We start from the raw sequence: 18,359 nt of genomic DNA, 5'->3' as shown, positions 1-18,359 counted from the left end.
CCCCCAAATGCCCCGTGCTTGACCCTGGGACCCTCCCACTCCATCGCCCCAAATGTCCTATGCTGGATGCTTGATCCCCCTCCAAACACTGGACTGGGGAGCCGACCCCCACCCCCCAGATTTGGGACATTTCAGGGATTTCCAAGTGAGGGAGCAGCATGGTGGGAGACGCAGTGAGAAGAAGAGCCGTTACGTTGCTCGAAAATACCGAAGGTCTTTGCCATAGAGGATTAAAACATGTGGAGACCAAGAACCGCTGGCCCAGGAGCCAGGGAGGGGACAGAAACTTGGCTGAGGAGCCCGTAGAACAAAGCAAAAACAGGAAAATGCATAGACATGCCTAGAAAGTCATAAAAACAAAGTTTAGGTTAAATACACAAAGGGCAATCTTTGCCTCCAGAAGCCATCGCTCTTGCTTACTCCCGGCAAAAACAAGAGGAGGTGGATGGGGCAGAAAGGGGCTGAGCTGACCCCCAGATCTCGTCTCGGGGAGGGCAGCGGGAGATTTGCAGCAGAAGGACACGCAGCCCGATGGGCGAGGACCGATGGGTGGACAACCCTCAGCGCCTCAGACCACACCGGTCGCTTTGCCATGGCCTCTGTGGTCTCCTAAACATTCTCCCAGCTTCCCCAGCCCCCCAGATTTAGGGATTTTCCTTTAATTTCGCTACCATGCTGTAGTAAACACCCATATAGCCGAGACCTCAGGTTTGAGTTGATAAAACAAGGATGAGGAATGCCAAAAAAAAAAAAAAATTTAATATCCCAGAGAGCTTCTTGTTTATTGGAGTTGAAACCAACGCCCCTATCAAAATGAAACGATTGGAAAAAAAATTGTTTGGGAAAAAGAAAGGATAATTTCCCATCAGCTGCTTGCTGTTTCCTTTCTGCTGGGCGCAGCTCCTAAAAATGAGGCGTCTGTCCCCTTTGATGGCTGGTGCAAAATGAACTTTGATGTAATGGAAGGAAATAACGTATTTAGATGCAGCCTTTGCTCAGATCAGGCAGAGCTAATATAAATCAGAGTACTGAGGGGATCGGGAAGGGTGTGGAGAGGTTCAGCTTGACCCTTTAGCACCGTTTTCTTTAACTTTCACATTAAATTAACTTTCCTATTGTTCCATATCACCGTGTTACATCTCATGTTCCCCATCATGATTCTTTTGTTCCCCAGCAAAGCTTTTTGAAGCAGATGAGAAAGGGAAACCTCTTGTAATCATCTTTCCAGAGGGTTCCTCCAGATCACAGGCAGCAGATGGAAACGACTGAGAAAATAAAGCCTCGTCACAGCATCTCTGCTAATCTTTCTTGGAAATGCCTTGGTATTACTTTAAAAACAACCGACTGCTCGTCGGGGCTGTCCAGGACGCATTAAAATTCATACAAGGCACAAAGAAGTTGCTGAGATTTTCACGCCGTCGCCACCGGGAGCTGAATAAAAGTCACATTAAATTTACTTTACACTTCTGCAACAGCTGGCGGCCGCGTCTTAAAGTGCTTTTCAAGCCCGTGGGCCAAAGAAAAATCAGGATCTTTTAAAGTCAAGGAGTTTTCCCGTTAACTGAATGTGGTTGGCTTTGCCAGTGGGAGAGCTTTTTCCAACGCGCTCAGCTGTTTTCCCAGTCCGGCCTCTTATTTTGGTGCCTGTATTGAAGGGAAGCTCCTGAATAAAAGAAATGACCCTGTGATTTCCCAGGATACTAACTCAGCCGGACTTGGTCACTATCCGGAGGTGCTGGGTGATGCCACCAAACGGGGGCCAAGCTCATCCCACACCGGCTCCGGAACAGCATCCAAACCTCCCAGATTTATGATAATCCTGGAAATGCGTCAGATCTGCCATATTTTCTTTTGGTGATGCAGACAGCGTAAAGCATGCTGTGTCCCCTTCTAGCACGTTTCCCCTCTGAAAATGTTATCGCAGCCTTAAACAGCTTTGGAAAAGGGGCAAAAGAGAGAGGGAGGATGCAGCACGTACGTGCGGAAGGACGGGTTTGGGTTGAATTCATAGGAAATAGAACGCCGCGGTAAGCCGACGCAGGACACGCAAGTTGGTCGCACAGGGGCGAGTTTCCATCCGTAGCGGGGTTTTTTGGCTTGGTAGGAGACCCCACGGAGAAGCGCGTCCCCCTCGGTGGCTGAAGCCTGCGGCTCGGCTTGGTGCGTCGCGCTGGCCGAGCCGGAGCGTGCACGGAGCACGGTGAGCACAGCACCCGGCAATCGTAGGGAGATGTCCCCGGGGGTGTTAAAGAAAGGCGAGCGGAGAAGGATGGAGGGGAAAAAAAAAAAAATGAAGAGAGGAAACAGCTTTTCCGGCTGCCCCCATGCCGAGGCATTGCCCTCAGAGAGGTTCTGGTGGCTTTGGGAGGCTCAGCTAACCAAACTGGAAAGCAACGTTTCCTTTGTTGTCCCAAAAGCTTAATGAAATCCTGCAAAAAAACCCCAACAACAACAACAAAAAAAGAAGCCCAACTGCTCCAAAATGGAAAGTTTCTTGCAGGGAAGGGACGGTGGGATGTCCAGCAGCAGCCACAGCCCCCGCTCCTTTTCCCTTGGACTTTTTAGGCAGTTTCTCTTGCAGCTAGTGCCCTCTCGTGGAAACCTCTTATCTGCTTCATTTTGACTGTTTTGGGGTTTTTTTCCCCCAAAAATGAAACGATTACACCGCGGAGGGAAGGAGCATGCACAGAGCCTGCCCAGGCCCATCACCGCCAGCGGTGCCGGCAACCGGCTCCTGCCTTCCCCCCCAGCACCGGGAAGGAGGATCGCGTCGCGACGGAGGATTGCAACCCCGTGACATCCCACTGCGAGACGAAGGCTTCCCAAATCAACCTGCTCCACAGTGGCCACCCGGGACGCTTTGACCCCAGCCTGGCCAGTGCTAAGGGAAGGTCTCCTGCCGGCATCATCACAAGCTGCCGCCCGCTTTGCTCCCTGCCCTCGCCTCCTGCAAAGCACGAGATAATTGGGGACGGGAGCAAAAGGTGAAGACAACGTTCCTCTCAGATGTCCGAATGTCAAAGTGATGCCGGCACGGAGCCGGGGGCAACAAAGAGCCGGCAGGATCGATGTGGCCGGCGGGGCCAGGAGCAGGATGCGAGGTGAGTCGCTGGGAAAAGCGGTGCCTGAGCCGGCGGAGCAGCAGTGCCATCGCCTGGAGCCCTCTGCCAAGATGCTCTCCTCCCCGCAAACCCCAAAACGAACACAAACACACATTATTTTTGTTTTTCCATAGCCAAGACCTTTCCCAGAGCACGGAGACTCCCCAGCAAAGGAGCCAAGCTTAATGCCAGCCCTCCCATATTCCGAAGCATCGAGAGGCTGAGCATCCCTATTCCTTCCTTTTTTCAACCCACAAGCGTGGGGAACAGCGCTGGACAGCCCTGCCACTGCTGGGTCAGGCTTGCACAGGGCATCCGAATTGTGCATCGAGGTGGTGCAGCTCTTGAGCACAGCTTGAGGAAAGGGCTGGAAGGGTCCCTGGCCAAATATGAAGCATAAATGGTTTTGGGGATGGTGTTCGGGGCAGCGCTGGGGATGGGAGGTGGCGGGGGAGCGCTGGGGTCCGGCTTCGTTCGAGGGCTATGGGGCTGCGGGTGATGGTGGAAAGCAAATTCATTGTATCAAAAAGCAAGGGATCACAGAAAACGAGCCCCCCTGGTTAATTTTACCCCCAAAAATAAGAGTTTCTCTCTGCAGCCCCAGTAAAAACAAAAGTCTGGCGACAATCCTAATTCGTGCGCCTCAAACTGGGGCTGCACTCCGTGCCGCAAACGTGCTCAAACCCCGTCCTTCAGTCATAAATAGGTAAAAAAACCCCAGTGAAGTCATAGACAGGGCTCCTGAGCCCGATTCTGGGGAAAGGCGGGCAGTACTGGGGGGTCCCGGCACTGCCCCTGTGGATGGGACCTTGCCGAGGGCGGGAACCGGAGCCACGGCAAGGCCAGGGCGGCGGGGTGGTCCTGCCTACAAAATAGCATATATGCTGTTATATGCCGTATTAGGAGATTGTGTGCCGTTTTGGCATGTGTACTATTTTATAGGATATATGGACAGGTATAGATGCTGCAGTATACTGTATATGTGACGTGTAATAAAGGATGTGGCGTACGTACCGTGAATGTCTCAGAGTAAGCGAGATATGCCAATAAAAACCCTAAACGCAAATCTGTTTATTACACGCGAACACACACAAATAATGGGGGGAGGAAAAGGTATAATTTACCCGTTTCTTAAAAAAATGCGGGTCTGACACACGTGCTGCCCGCATCCTCCGCCCCGGCGCGCTGCGCTCGCGGCCCCGCCCCCGGCACCCATTGGCCACGCCCCCGGACCTTGGGCACGCCCCTCCCCGGCAAGCGGCCCGGACTCCCCGCCCCGCAGTCCTCCAGAGCATAAAAAGGTGGGGCTAGAAGGGCTCGCCGTGTTGTAGGCCGCGGGCGGAAGTGCGTGATGCTCGGGACGGAAGGGGCGTCAAGGCGCGGCCGCCGCCTGAGGGGAGGCGGTTCTGGCTGGCGGCGGCGAGGCGCCGTGAGGGGAAGATGCCCGTGGCGGTGATGGCAGAGAACTCCTTCAGCTTCAAGAAGCTCCTGGAGCAGTGCGAGACCCAGGAGCTTGAGGTGCCGCCGGGCTGGGGGCGGAGGGGGGCGCGCTCTACTGGGACTGGCCCGCGGGCCTGGCTGGGGCCCTGTGGGCTCCGGCGAGGCTTCGGGGCTCGGTGCCGCTCCGCAGCGCTGGTGGGCTTGGGCACAAGCGTTTCCTGCCGGTGCGGTGTGGGCGAGAGGCTGTTGCCTGAAAATGCTGTTGCGAGGGCCTGATCTGGTCCTACAAGGAAGGTTGTTGGTGTCCCTTTGCCTCTGTGTGTGTTTGGGGGCTTGGTGAGGGTGCTTAAACTTGCCGTTTGTGTAAAAGCCCGCCCAAAAGCTGTTCAGAAGCTTGTGAAGCTGCGGACCAATAAACGAGAGCGTTTTGGTATAAATGTTAGGGTCCTTGCGGAGGGGGGGGGGACGGGAACGTTGTGAGAGAGAGATCAGTTCGTATGCCTCCATGTGTCTTACGAAGTTGAGAAGCAGAAGGTATTGGAAAGGGGAGTAGAGGGCTGAATTACTCTTAGATCAGTGGTGTGCTTGTTGTGGGAGCTCACACTGGAAACGTCCTCTGTGCTGTTTTAAATGCTATTGCTCGATGAGTGTTCAGATCTGACTGCGTGCACTGTTAGTGTGCCAGGCTCGTGCCTGCGGTAAATCCAAGTGGCACTGTGTTAATCCTAAAAGCTCTTCACCAGGTGATATCCACAGACCCTTTCTTGTCTCGCACAGCTTCCAGTGCACTTCCAGTGCTCTTCTAAATGTGAAGCTCCTGCATCCCACCATAGCCATTTGAAAGAAGAGAAAAAAAATTGAGTTTTCCTCTTTCATGCGATATTTAGTCTTGGTACCCTAGTGATTGAAAGGAGAGAGCTGTTCCAGTGTGCGATCACTTGCTACAGCAGAACTTTGGTGTTGACAAACCACACAGCTTTGTAGTGGAAGACATAATCCTTAAATGGAATGGCTCCCTGCTTATGGGTGTGCATCATCAAGCTTCAGCTGAGGTTTCTGTGCCCTATTACAGTGCTGGGCCCAGGTGCCTGTCATGTTCTCAGCATGGTGCTGCAGCTTTTTGGTATGCCCTGAGTTCTGTAGAAGAGTGTTGTGGAGTTGGAGGGAGATTGTTGTGGTGAAAATGAGCTACCTGCTGCCTCAAGTGATGGGCATGTGAGCACAGAGAAGCAGAAGAGTGCTCTTGTACCGTGTGGGAGAGTTGAGTGTGAGTAGCCTTCCTGCTGGGTGCTGTTTATATTTGCTCTGAAGGTGTATTCCCATCTGTTAGAGGAGTGCATGTGTACAGCACTTACTGCTGAGGTGTGAGTAGAGGGTTATAGGTTTAGGGATTATAAACCTTAGGTTTATAAGGTTAGGGTTATGAGACCACAGCATGTGTTAACAGTCACTGAATGGCTTCCCATTAGGGAATGCCTTTCTGTAAATGGAGTTGCCTTTTGATTCCCATTCAGATTAACAAGCCTTCAAAACACTGTGTGGTACTTGGTTTGGGCAGTCTGTTTGAACCTGACTTGCAATGGCTTTGGCTGCCTCTTTGGCCTCTGCAGAGTAATGCAAGGATAGAGTTCTGAGTGACAGGGGCGGAACCCAGCAGGCTTTGGGTTTTGCTTCTGTGGCCATTTGAGGAGGTTCAGCACACTCTCTTCACTTCCCCGCTGCCGAACATGTGGTGTTGGACCTCAGTGGCTCCCTGGGAGCTGTTACAAAGCCACTGAACTTAGACTGTGCTCTGCTCAAGGCTTCTGCTATGTCTGTCAGCAGAGTCTCCTAGAGTAAATGGCAACAGATGCACCCCTGGCAAACTATTCCCAAATGTTTGACAAAGCCAGTAAGTTATTTGTTGTGCATGTCTCCATCTGCATCAATATTCTTGCAGGAGCACTAATGTCTGCTGGCAGCCTTTGTGTTTCAGATCATGAGTTGATATGTAGGCTGGTTTTTTTGCAGGCTAGATGCAGCCACAGTGCTTCCTTCAGTAAGACTGTAGATCGTAAATCTAGTTGTTCTGGTGGTAGTTAGCTTTCCCTTCTGTTCTGCTAGTCTCCTGGCAGAGAAACTAATGAATTTTCTTTTTAGTACAGAGGGGCACCAAAGGTGAATATATACTGTTCAAACAGGTGGTATTAATTGACCTGGCTTTGTTTTACTGTCTGTAATCCAAGGAACAGTTGCAGAAGCTGTTGTATTTGTACGTAGGTGATGAGCCCTGGAAACAGTGTAAGAATGGCTGGGGATGATGATATCTGCTTGATGACACAGCTAATCACCTGCTTTTGGCTTAGATGAGCCTATAAATCACATGTAGTTAAATCAAGTAGCTGCATAACTGGCTTCCTGTGAGTGCTTGCTGCACTACCCTTTGATAAATTTCTAAAACCTTATTGGAAATCTTTTCAGCTTTTTATTATAGACTTTCAAAATTTTATAATTTTATTGTAATTTATTTTTTTTTCTACTTGTATGATTTGTGAGGTCTGCTGAAATGTGGCAAGTGTCAAAGCGTAGTTTGGATTTTTAAGAAGGGCAGTTCAAGTGAGCGAAGAAACTTTACTCTGGTGGAGTGCCCTGAATTGAACTGAAGGTCGGCTCAAGATAGATGGTATCGTGAGTGCCTGGAAACAGCTGTTTGTGTGGAACTGTAAAGCAAGATGGTTACCCCTTTCATGAGCATAAGCTAGAACGTTAGAAGGATGTAACCTGGCTTTATTCATGCAACACAACAAACTAAGTTTTCTGAGTAAAACTTCTGGCACGTGCAAGTTAACTCTTCATCACCATGGGACTGTGACAATCTGTCCAGACCTGTTGTGTGGTGTGAAAAACACTAACTGTCTTGGAATGTTGAGATTTTGTTAAACTTGGCTACTTGGTGTATTTTGTAAGATATCTTGTTCTTGAAATATGTAACCAAATTATGTGTACTTGTGTTTTAGGCCCCTGGAGGAATTGCAACACCCCTTGTTTACGGCCAACTTCTAGCCTTATACCTGTTGCATAATGACATGTAAGTGGCTTGATTTAATCTTTAACTTCACATACTGAATTTGTCACTATTGGCTTGAGCTCTAGGTGCCAGAATATCAATTATTGTGTGACAAACAACAAAATCCATGTAGGCAGTGCTGTCTTTTTAAATTAAAAAAATTCACAGAACTTCCTGACTGAGCAAGAGGTGGAAGAGAAATTATTCTCATCTGTTTGCTTTTGCCCACCCTTTTGAACTGTAGGGAAACAGGCTGGCTTTAGGAAGAAGGTTCCTGAGATAGTGAAATTGGCTCCTTTGGAAAGTGTTGAACACTTCAATGTTTTGATTTGTAGCTTTTCAAGGCTAAATGACTAAATGTTTCAATATGTCCAAGTCTCCAGAATGTATGTGACAAAGCTGGGTTGGGAAGAACATGCACAAAGCAGTCTAAATCTTTGGTATGCAAAATGGGGTGTGGGCATATGAAGAAAGTATTTTTGTACTATTAAGTAAAATAAAGTCTTTAAATGGTGTTTATTTCATGCTTTGTACCTTCTATATTTGTATGCTTTATAATGTACATAATACAGCAGTACATGTATATAATATAAATACAAATGCATATACTAGGGGTGCATGCTCAAATTTTTTTTTGCTGAAGTGCATGATCAATGTTTGGACACCACTGGTCTAAATGACTACTGGCACTGTGAAAAGTTACTATTTGTACATGTGTTCATCAAAGATGCAGCTATTCCAAAAATAAAACTGCAAAACGAACTTCTGTGAAATGCTGCCTAGGATAGAGGAAAGAAACCTTTTCTAAGCTGGTGTTAAATGAGGCAATTGATGAACTTTGTTGTATTGTGGCAGTCATGATGGTACTTGAGGGTAACTTTGTTAGAAGTAGACAGAAGTCTCAGTGCTTTAGAATATTCCTTCTGTGTTAATTATAGCATCTCAGCAAAGCTTTTGGTGTCTCCTTGTAGCAAGTATTTGGTTACTGAGAATTATTTTTAATTCAATTTTTTTAGGAATAATGCCCGGTATCTTTGGAAAAGAATCCCTCCTGCTATCAAATCTGTAAGTGCTCTGTAAAATACCATTTGATACTAAACCAGTTAGATATAAGCTTGCAAAAGAATGACTTTTTCCCCACAAGGATTCTGTTTGGTTCTGTGCTGTGAACTGCTTGCCCAGCAGATGGCCTGCTGGTCTTTAAGATCTCCTAGCTGCGCATGAGTTACCTGTTTCCCTTCCCAAATAACCTGGTACAGTAGAATTCAGTAAACCTGTGGACTTTTTAGCCGAAAACCTCCTGATAAAGGGTAGTCAGCTGGAGGAAAAGAATGGATCTGACTCTGGGATGGGGCAGCATTCCATATGAGGGTGCAGAATCCCTTGTGCAGTGAAAAATGACTTCAGGTAAGATGCATCTACAAACTGATTAACTTTCTGACGGCAGTTTGTTTTGCACTGCATTTGGATCAAAGCTGCGTTTTGAGGTTCTAGGTAAATAGAATACCAGAAATGCTTCCAGACTTTACTGTTAATTTCTTGGTTTGAGATCATATATTTTACAAGGAAACAAGCATTCTATAGTCTTGTATTAAGAAACCTCATGGTCAAGATGGGAGCTGTCAGGTGGTTCTGAAATAATTTTCTTTTGCCTTCAAGAGAAAAGAGTAATTACATCAGTTGACTCAACAGTCATTTGGACCAAATTTTACTTGGACTTTCTCTGCAACTTGCTGCATTTGTTGCACAGCAATGGTCTGTGAATAATCAATCTGGCTTTTTTGGTGTGACTTGCATTTCATGTGAAGCATTGTTCTGGTGGGGGAAACTTACTGCCTGGATTATTTTGGGAAAGTTACACCTCAGAGCGTAGTATTTTGTTATGTGTATGTGTTGATGAATCTTCTGATTAGTATGAGTCTTAACTTCAGAAACAAATCGGTTCTCCCTTACAGTTGGAAATATTACTTTATTACCCAGTTTGGTGTTTGTTGCTATTCTGACAGACTTTGCTTTAGATTAGATATTAGAAAAAATGTCTTTACTGAAAGAGTGGTCCAACATGGTAACAGGCTGCCCAGGGAGATGGTGGAGTCACCATCACTGGAAGTCTTCAAAGAAGTGGGCATGGCATTTCAGGACGTGGTTTAGTGGCTGTAGGGGTGTTGGGTTGATGGTTGGACTTGATGATCTTAAAGGTCTTTTTCAGCCTGAATGATTCTGTGATTCTGGGTAGTAAAGTTTTGGTAGAGGAGGGACCAGGGAGCTTGGAGCAGTGATATCTGCTAGAACAAGGTTTCCCGATGCTTGTCTGTTCATCCTTACAGTGATATACTCTTAACAAGGGGAAAAGGAGGGGAGTGGCAATGGGTTTTTACGGAATGGTCGCTGTAGAGAAGACACCATTCTGGGTTAACTGGCTTTTTTGTTTGTTTTGTCACAACAGGCAAATGCTGAACTTGGTGCAGTTTGGTCAGTAGGACAAAGAATCTGGCAGAGAGACTTTCCAGGAATCTATACAACAATCAGTGCGCATCAGTGGTCCGAGACTGTTCAACCAATTATGGAAGCACTTAGAGGTACAAACTGAACTCCTTTAGGTAGCATGGAATTATATGTGGCCTTCAATTATTTCTGTGTGCTCAAACACAAATAGACAAGTAGACAAATGACTACTTAAGAAAAATCAGAAGTAGTCAGGAGCATTGTTGCCAAGTTTTTCTAGGTTTTATTTAAAGGATTTTTAGGTATCAGGTGTAAATGAAAAGCTTATTACAGAAACTTGCAGAAACAGACTGTTATTTAGGATTGTGTGTGTAGTTGTATATTCTTTCATAATAAAACTTCACACACCAGGTGTTTTGTTCTGTAATAGCAAAATAGACCACTAGTTACCCAGTTTTATCAGACTTTTAACCAGCAATCTAGGGAACTTGGCTTGGTATTTCAGAGCCTTGTGACACTTATGAAAAGGTTTTTCTTTTCGATGTGGCTTTAGACAAATGTTTTGACTATACTGTGCAACAGTAATGTGCAAAGTCTTACTACTAGAGGGCAGTACAGACTGCTAAAAAGCCTTCCAAGGTGTTTTGCAATAACGAATTCTCTGTAGCTTTAGAAGCGACTGATTTGCAGATGCCTTGGTATCAAAGCAGATGTGGTTAAAAAGGCATGAATAGTTTGACTAATTGCTTTTTAATGATTTTTTTCTGATTCTGAACTACTTGACACTCAAGCTATTGCAAATGGAGAGTGCCATTGGAAGCAGTTTCCTAAATTGCTTTACATACTGGTGGTAGTACCTAAGATGCTGCAAACTACATTTGGAAGTTAAATGTGTTCTCTGAAGGGTTTTGTCCTGGCATAGAGCAAGCTGTTGTCTCTGGCTGCTGACTGTGGTACTTCAGTGAGTTGTGGGAAGGGAGAGGAAACTTCTACCTTGAAGTGTTAGCTTTAAGGGTGGTAGTGGTTTTCCAAATATATTAGAATTGGAAGGATTTTCTCAGATTTCCTAGTTATGGAGATTAGTCTGCTGTCTGCTTACAGCATTTATCTCTTCTTAGATGCAACTAGGAGACGAGCCTTTGGACTGGTTTCTCAGGCATATACCTCAATAGTTGCAGATGATTTTGCAGCCTTTGTCGGGCTTCCTGTAGAAGAAGCTGTGAAAGGTACCTTGCATTTATTAACCGAATAGTTTTTCTTTAGATGATTGAGATCAGACAGCTGTTAAGTGATGGTCAATAGAAATGTGTACAAATTCTGAGACTGTCATAGAGAGAAGTGATGGGGCAGTGAATAGACATAAATATCTTGGTTCTGGTTAAGTGTTTTACTGGTTGCCACTAGTTAACATCGATTATCCTCCCCTTCTACATCTGGAAGCATTAAAGCAATTCAGCCATGAGGGAAGACTGAAGGTAGTGGGTTAACCTAGTTTTGTGTGCTGTTACTACCTTCATGATCTTAACTTGTCCAACTAAATGTCTAAATGCTTACAAGAAGTGTGTCTGGGTTGTGGCATATAGGCGGTGTACTGAGATGCTTTTCTAGTGATCTTAATGTGCATCTTTGTTTTGCATTTCCAGCAACCATACAGTATTTTTTCTTACAAATGTGCAAATGCCTTTTCAGGTGTGTTAGAACAGGGCTGGCAAGCAGACTTTTCAACTCGTATGGTAATGCCTAAAAAGCCAGGTAGGTGGAGCTGTTATTTCATTAGACATAGAGTTTAGCATTTTCTAGTAATTAGGTGTTAGTTTTTAATTACAATTTTGCACAATATTCTCTTAGATATTTTTATGGTGGCTTATGCTGCTGTAGAACACAGAGTGTTTCTGAAATGTAGGAAGAACAAAGTAGTGGGTTTGGTTTGAGGTTACAAGTAGTTTGGATTAAACTATATCCTCAGATTAACTTTTTTAAACAAAAGCAGACAGGATATGCAATGATTTCTCCTGCTCCTCCTCTGGTGCTCGCTCTGACTCAGTGGAACGTAAGTTGGATGACCTCAAATGACATGTCTTAATCTAATAAAGATGAGTAAAATATACCATTTTGAAGCTGAGATTTTTTTTCACAAGAAGTAGAACTTCTTTGGGCAGGGATCTAGTAGATTGTCGTGTTCTGAGGAGCTCAAGTTGTTGGTATAATTTCCTTTGCTTTTTGAAACTTACTGTACTGGATCTTTTCTTCACTGTCATGACGTTGATAACAGAATATCTGTTCCTGCAAAGATCAGCCTGCAAAAATACTTGTGTTTTTTTCCTAAAGGCAGTATCTATGGCTGGCTGAGGCAAAAATAAACATTAAGCTATGAAGGTAGAGATGAAATGACTGCTCTTAAACTGCACAGTACAGCTCTGGCAGGAGCAAAATCATAGCATATCTAGACGGGTAACATCTAAGAAAAAAAACCATTGTTTGGGCAGAATTTTTAGGTGTTCAGAGCACAGAACATTACAATAAATGTGTGCCAGGCAAGGTGTTGAAATTTATCCCTCAGGGCATAAAACTAACTGGAGTTAGCCTCAGTTTTTGCATGTGATCAGTTTTTTCATGAACTGGTTGCAACATATGCAGTGCTTACAAGGGCTGAGAGTTAGTTACATGTGGTTCTTTTCCAAAAGTGAGTGCAAGAGCTGTTTCAGAGACCAAAGAAAGAGGCAGGGGACTGGTGTCTATTTTGAAGCTGCATGTCTAACCAGCTAAGCCTTGGGTATTCTGCTTTTGGGCTATGAAGTAAAATAAACAAATAGGTTTAATTTCAATTACCTTTTTCCCAGTTTTGGCTTGATATATAGAACTGTTTAAAAATGGGTCCACTGGGCTAACTTCTACTGTGTTTTTCTTCAGGTGTGCTGGAAGCTTCCTTTAACAGATTTATTCCTTCATCAGGTACTTCCCATTTATATGTAGTCTACTTGCATGATTAATGTAAACACAGTTTCACCAGCATCACAAAATAGGAATTGGGTCTTAGACAAATGGATGTCATCATTCCCCACTCAAAAAAAAAAAAAGCCCTACAAAGCCCAGTTGGGTGCTATGCAAACATGTTTCTCCCTCTGTCTTCTCTTTCCCCTCATATTTTGAGGAGTGCCTGAGATTCCTGCTTCCATAGCTGAAGAAGGGAGCAGAGTCCAAAGCAGGGGTAGGCAACCCCTGTAAAACAAAAAGGATTTTGGTGAAAACTTCTGACTTGCAGGCAACTTCTTCACAAAGCAACTCTGAGTAGGTTTTGTTGTTTTTGTGTGATGTGGGACTTCTGAAGTCTTCCCTGTAGAAGCAAGCAGTCTTCTGGTTTTCCTCAGAGCTCAACTGTAGATTGAGGTGTAGTATTTTATGTCATGCTGATTCTCAAAACACTGTTGTCTCTATTGTTCACAAGACAGTGACAGCGGATATGAATTGGTGGCTTGCTGGGTCAAATATAGTTGCCAGAAGTGTCTTAAATCTACAGGTTTAATTCCAAGCCAATCTCAAGAGCTGGAGTCTTGCTTTTTGAAAACATTCTTTTGATTGTCAGCCTCACCTCTCTTACTTGCAGCCCTGAGCAGTATGTCTACTTTAATTATATCCTGAATGCTAGTCTGTGAACTCTTCAGGGAGAGTAAATGCAAATTTTCCTGCTATTTTTTATTTCTGATTTTTAATTCTGAATTTATCTCCCTGGCTTTAGCCACTTCCAATCTATTGTTAAACTCTAATCTCAGGTTAGCTGGCGTCTATATAAGGATCTGCATGTGCACTGCATTCTCCTGCCACCCATGCAGTACTTTGGTGTGTTTTGTGAGTCAGATAACCCAGTAGGTTTATTTGGTTTTTTCAGTAAGGCAACTTGTAAGGGAAGGAGCAACCACAGAGCTCCAGGAGCCTTTTTGTCAAGTGGAAGTACTGTCAGTCTTTGTTAGTCAGACTTCAGTATATGCAAAAAAAAAGGGAGACTGCTGACAACTGGAGCTTGTTACAGCTGTCTTTGTTGTTACTAACTCTTGGACTACTTAATGTTGCCGATAACAGAAAAGTGATGTCAGCTAAAAGCTACATAGGTAGGAGATACAGTTAAGATATGCCGTTGTAAGACTGTTTAGCAGTCTTGATGCATTTAACTTTTCCCTTACTGTTGTGATGGGTGGTATTGCAGGCGGATTTGCTTTCTTAATAATATTAATGATGCATTTGTTTTATTTTTGTAGAAGCTGCTCCGGTTCCACCAATTCCAAATGAACAGCAGTTGGCCAGATTGACTGACTATGTGGCTTTCCTTGAAAATTGATTGCCCTGCTCCTGTATTCAGAACAACTTGGGAATCCTGTGTACTGACAGTTCTAGAAATCTAAGATTAATTTTATTTTGTATCTGTTAAATGTTGCAGCACCCTCTGCTCAAATGTGTGAAGTGTTTAGCGTATGTTATCCTGATTTGTGTTTTGCCAAAGCCAAGCTAGCAATTGAAACAGTCCTTTAAATCCTGTAATATTTATTTAGTAGGTACACAGCAGTATTACATAGTAAGTTGGGTTTTTTTATTGACTCATAGTAGAGAGGCAGAACTTTTCAGGTATATTAGAAATGAAGAAGAGTAATGAAGCAGGTTAACTGTGAGGAATTTATGCTAGTAGGCTCTGTGCTTCTATGGTGAGTATTGCAGTGCTTATCACAGATCAATTGCCTGTGGAATTAAAGTACAAAGAGTGGAAGACTGCCCTACCTGTATCTGCAGAGGGAAAATATTTTGATGGAACAGTAACTTAAAAGAATTTACAGTAACTCTTCTGCGAGTATGTTTGTGGCATATTTATAATTCATCATTTTTCTTGTTTGTCTTTCTGGGTTGTTAAATGTTCTTGTTTTGATGTGAGAAATTTCACATTGGGCATATTTTTACAGCAGAAAAATTGGAGTTGTTTAAGAAAGGCAAATCCTCACTTTGAGGAAGAATTTTTACTTTTGGAAGGTTTTGAGTAACATAGGACACCAGGTGTTTTGCTGGGTGACCATACACCTTCTTGAGGCCTGTCATGTCTTGGTTCTTTTCAGTATACTTGGCCAGGATCTACAAGAGACAACAACTCTTACATGTCTTTAAGCTTTCTGGATTACCTCTGCAGTTATTGGAGAGGCATTTAAAAATTAGAGTAGGTGTCCCTGAATAGAGACCAATTGGGATGGGGATGATATTTTATGCTGCAACGTTAGATTGAGGAATACGTTTTCTTTATCAGAGCACTGCTGTGTTAATCTTTGAGTTGAGAGTGGATTTTAGAAGCAGAAAGATGCCTTGTATCCCCAGACTTCTTATTTGTACTATGCTGGTAAAAAGGCTGTGGGAAAATAGTGGTGCTTTAAAGGGCAGTGCATGCCTTCATTTGCTTCTCCCCCTGCCCCCCTTTTCAACATCATATTCGGTGGTTTCATTGAAGATGGCAAGTGTGCCGTATGTTGTGATTGTTTTTTCCGGTGTGCACTACCTACTGTACATTCTCGTGTTGGGGATGTGTTAGCAGGGAGGAGTTATAAACTGTGCACTGCTGCTTTGAGAGCTCCCTTTATATGTAAACTCTTACGCAAAATGATTATTTATTTGAAACCCACCTAAGACTTGGATTTCTAAATTCAGTGATATTAAAGAACATGTTTACACTGACCTTGTGTACTTGACTTTTTAATTTTCCTTCGCGCACAGTTTTTCTGGTTTGGCTAGTTTTTTAATGAATTCTTATTGGCCTAATTTGGATAGGGCTAGTTAAATATTAGTGCAATACATTATGCCTAGACAGGTATTTTGAACGGCTTTGTGTGCAGCAATTGTATGGTTTTATATAAAAAAAGTACCCTTCAGATGCCTTTAAAATATTCAAAGGTGTAAAATACTTGAGCTAAGTAAGAAAGAAAATAAGAAAATATTATATAATTATAATATATAATTAATATTATATAATGATAAATATAAGAAAATTAGAAAATTTCCCCTTCTGTGTATGTATTGTGCAACTCTGCAGTTGTTTGTAGCACACAAGGTCAACCCTGCTTGCAACAATGAAAATCAGGTGTGATGAAAGGATTACTAACCACTTGCACCTAAGTGGTAATGGGAGAGAAGCAATGTGGACACTGGTAGTCTGTGTCTGTCTCAAATCTAGGATCAAATCTATGTCAAGTTTAGTAAGCTTAACTCTAGTTCTAACAAGTTCATAATTTTGAGATCTCTGGTCTGCTGTAAAATTAAAGCTGGCTTTTAGCTTTGGGTATGGCATGAACTCATAGCTTGCCTTGAGTACAGTTCCCAGCCATGCTTTTTTGTTTGTACTTCTTTGGAAACCAAGCTATTTGAGATCTTTTCCATCCTTGTTGCCCTTTATCATGGTTTCTGGTTCATAGATATCCTTTTTCAGGTGGACTGCTTGTTGCCACTCTTACTAGTCATGTAGTGGATGTAGTATGGCTCATAACAGCAGAATATTTTCTGTTTGCTCCTGATCCTTTCTGTGATTGGCTCTGTTCTAACATTGAGCACTGCCCTGTTCTCAGTGTAGTAATGACAATGACTTGAGTATCTTTCATCAGCAGTGGTAACTAGGCTGGTGTGCATCATTGCATGTCCTGATCCAGGGTTTTCCCCTCTGGTTAGTGCAGTGCATGCGTGGATAAGAAACGGGCAGTGAAACAGTAGGTGATATTTCAGTATTGTAAGACACTTCTGGTCTTTGTAATCAGACTTGCTTTTGACTGCTTGAATAACTTTATAATCCTGGCATTGTTGCCTTGCTAACCTGAACATCTTTATCAATGTTGAACATAACAGGTATTAGAGTAATTTATGGTAGCTTCCTCCACTATGGAAACAGACTACCTGCTACTTATCCTTACCCAGTCCTTTCCCCTGTAGTCTACTAGCTTGTGTAGTTTTGGGAAACTGTTGTATACGAAGTAGGCCATTTAATCTACACTTGTTGATTCTTTGTAGAAAAAGTGAGTAGATTTGAAGCTGCCTACAAAACCAAACTGCACTTCCTCAAATACTGTTCTATGTGTCTTTAGTATTTCTCCATTTTATTAACAAAAACGCTGCCTGGTTCCCCTGTCTAGATGCTCATCTTGGTTTTTTTTTTGTTTTAAACGGGCAGGTGAGGAGTAGGCTGAGCTTAAGACTTGGTAAAGGAGCTAGAGGTATTAAATGTTGGAGAAGTAGGGGTAGTACAGCCAAATGGAATGCTGTGCTTCATGTCTGGGAAAGGCAAATGGGACAAGTTGCTTTTATTGGTGTTAATTTGAAGTAACACTGGAATAGGCCTTAATCTGCTGCCAGTGATACAGCTTTGATACAAGTGGCTTTGAGGGATGTTGTTGATAACTGTCATGAGACCTCTAATGGACTTGCTTGGTACGTATTGAGCTAATAAAGTCAAATTTTTAGTTTTCCAACATGTTCTTAAAATTAGTGGATGATTTTATCCAGCAGGCTATCAGCTGGTTCACAGTACCTATAAATAGCACATTTGCATCCAGCGGCAAGTTATTAGTAGTTTTGTGGAGACTGTGTGATACACTGTCATGATTGATTTGGCTCCTGAACTGGACGGTGCCATGGATCCTCAAAATGGGAATGAGGGAAGTCTCAAAGTACTGTGAAACGCTGCGCTTCTGTTTCAAAATACTGGGTCAGAAAGTTTGGAGTTACAGCAGGTCACTAATAAAATTCACCATTGGATTTAATGGCTGAAGACAAATGCAGCTTTTCTGTATCGGCAGAGGGTCACTAGGTAGAAAGACATGTTATTGTATAGCATAATTCCTTTAATTAAATGAAGAGGGGTTAACCACTTTCTGAAATTTAAAAAGAAATCTGGCCATAGAGCTGTGGTTAACCTAGCAAGCAAAGATATAAGACGAGCTTGGTAGAAAAGGTAGGAGAGTTCAGTTCTTTTCAAGGCAGTGAGTAGTCTCAGTACGGTAGCTATTTTTAGGTTTGTTCTAACTCATATTATGGTCTTCAGTTAAGTGTACTTGGATACTATGGAAAAGCCTAAACAACTCTGACACATGGCATTACTAAAGCAGAAATAAGACATCTCTGTAGAAAAGTTTTTTTTTTCTCTTTGGCATGGGCCTGTCTTGTGTTAAAATATTGCAGTCTTAAAGGGGTCAATAACTAATTCTGCTCAGCAGCAACGTTAGTCCATTTGTTAGATGTGATCTGTGTCAAAGGATTTCAGTTTACACTTTCATGGCTCTGACAAGCCTAGCATAGCTTTGTGCTTACCTGTCCAG

General features: G+C 43.6%; 1 protein-coding gene across 1 annotated transcript; it reads left to right on the top strand.

Moving 5' to 3' along the window:
* Positions 1–4,541: 4,541 nt before the first annotated feature.
* COPS8 (COP9 signalosome subunit 8) lies at positions 4,542–14,365 on the top strand (the record flags this gene model as incomplete). Its single annotated transcript, XM_082001305.1, has 8 exons — positions 4,542–4,619; positions 7,538–7,608; positions 8,604–8,652; positions 10,034–10,166; positions 11,151–11,258; positions 11,722–11,784; positions 12,943–12,984; positions 14,286–14,365. The coding sequence occupies 8 exons, from the start codon at positions 4,542–4,544 to the stop codon at positions 14,363–14,365; spliced, it is 624 nt and encodes a 207-aa protein (XP_081857431.1).
* Between the last annotated feature and the right edge of the window lie 3,994 nt (positions 14,366–18,359).

The sequence above is a fragment of the Phaethon aethereus genome, assembly GCF_964289735.1.
Source record: "Phaethon aethereus genome assembly, chromosome: 6".
Classification (NCBI taxonomy): domain Eukaryota; kingdom Metazoa; phylum Chordata; class Aves; order Phaethontiformes; family Phaethontidae; genus Phaethon; species Phaethon aethereus.
This window is presented reverse-complemented; position numbering and strand designations above follow the sequence as displayed.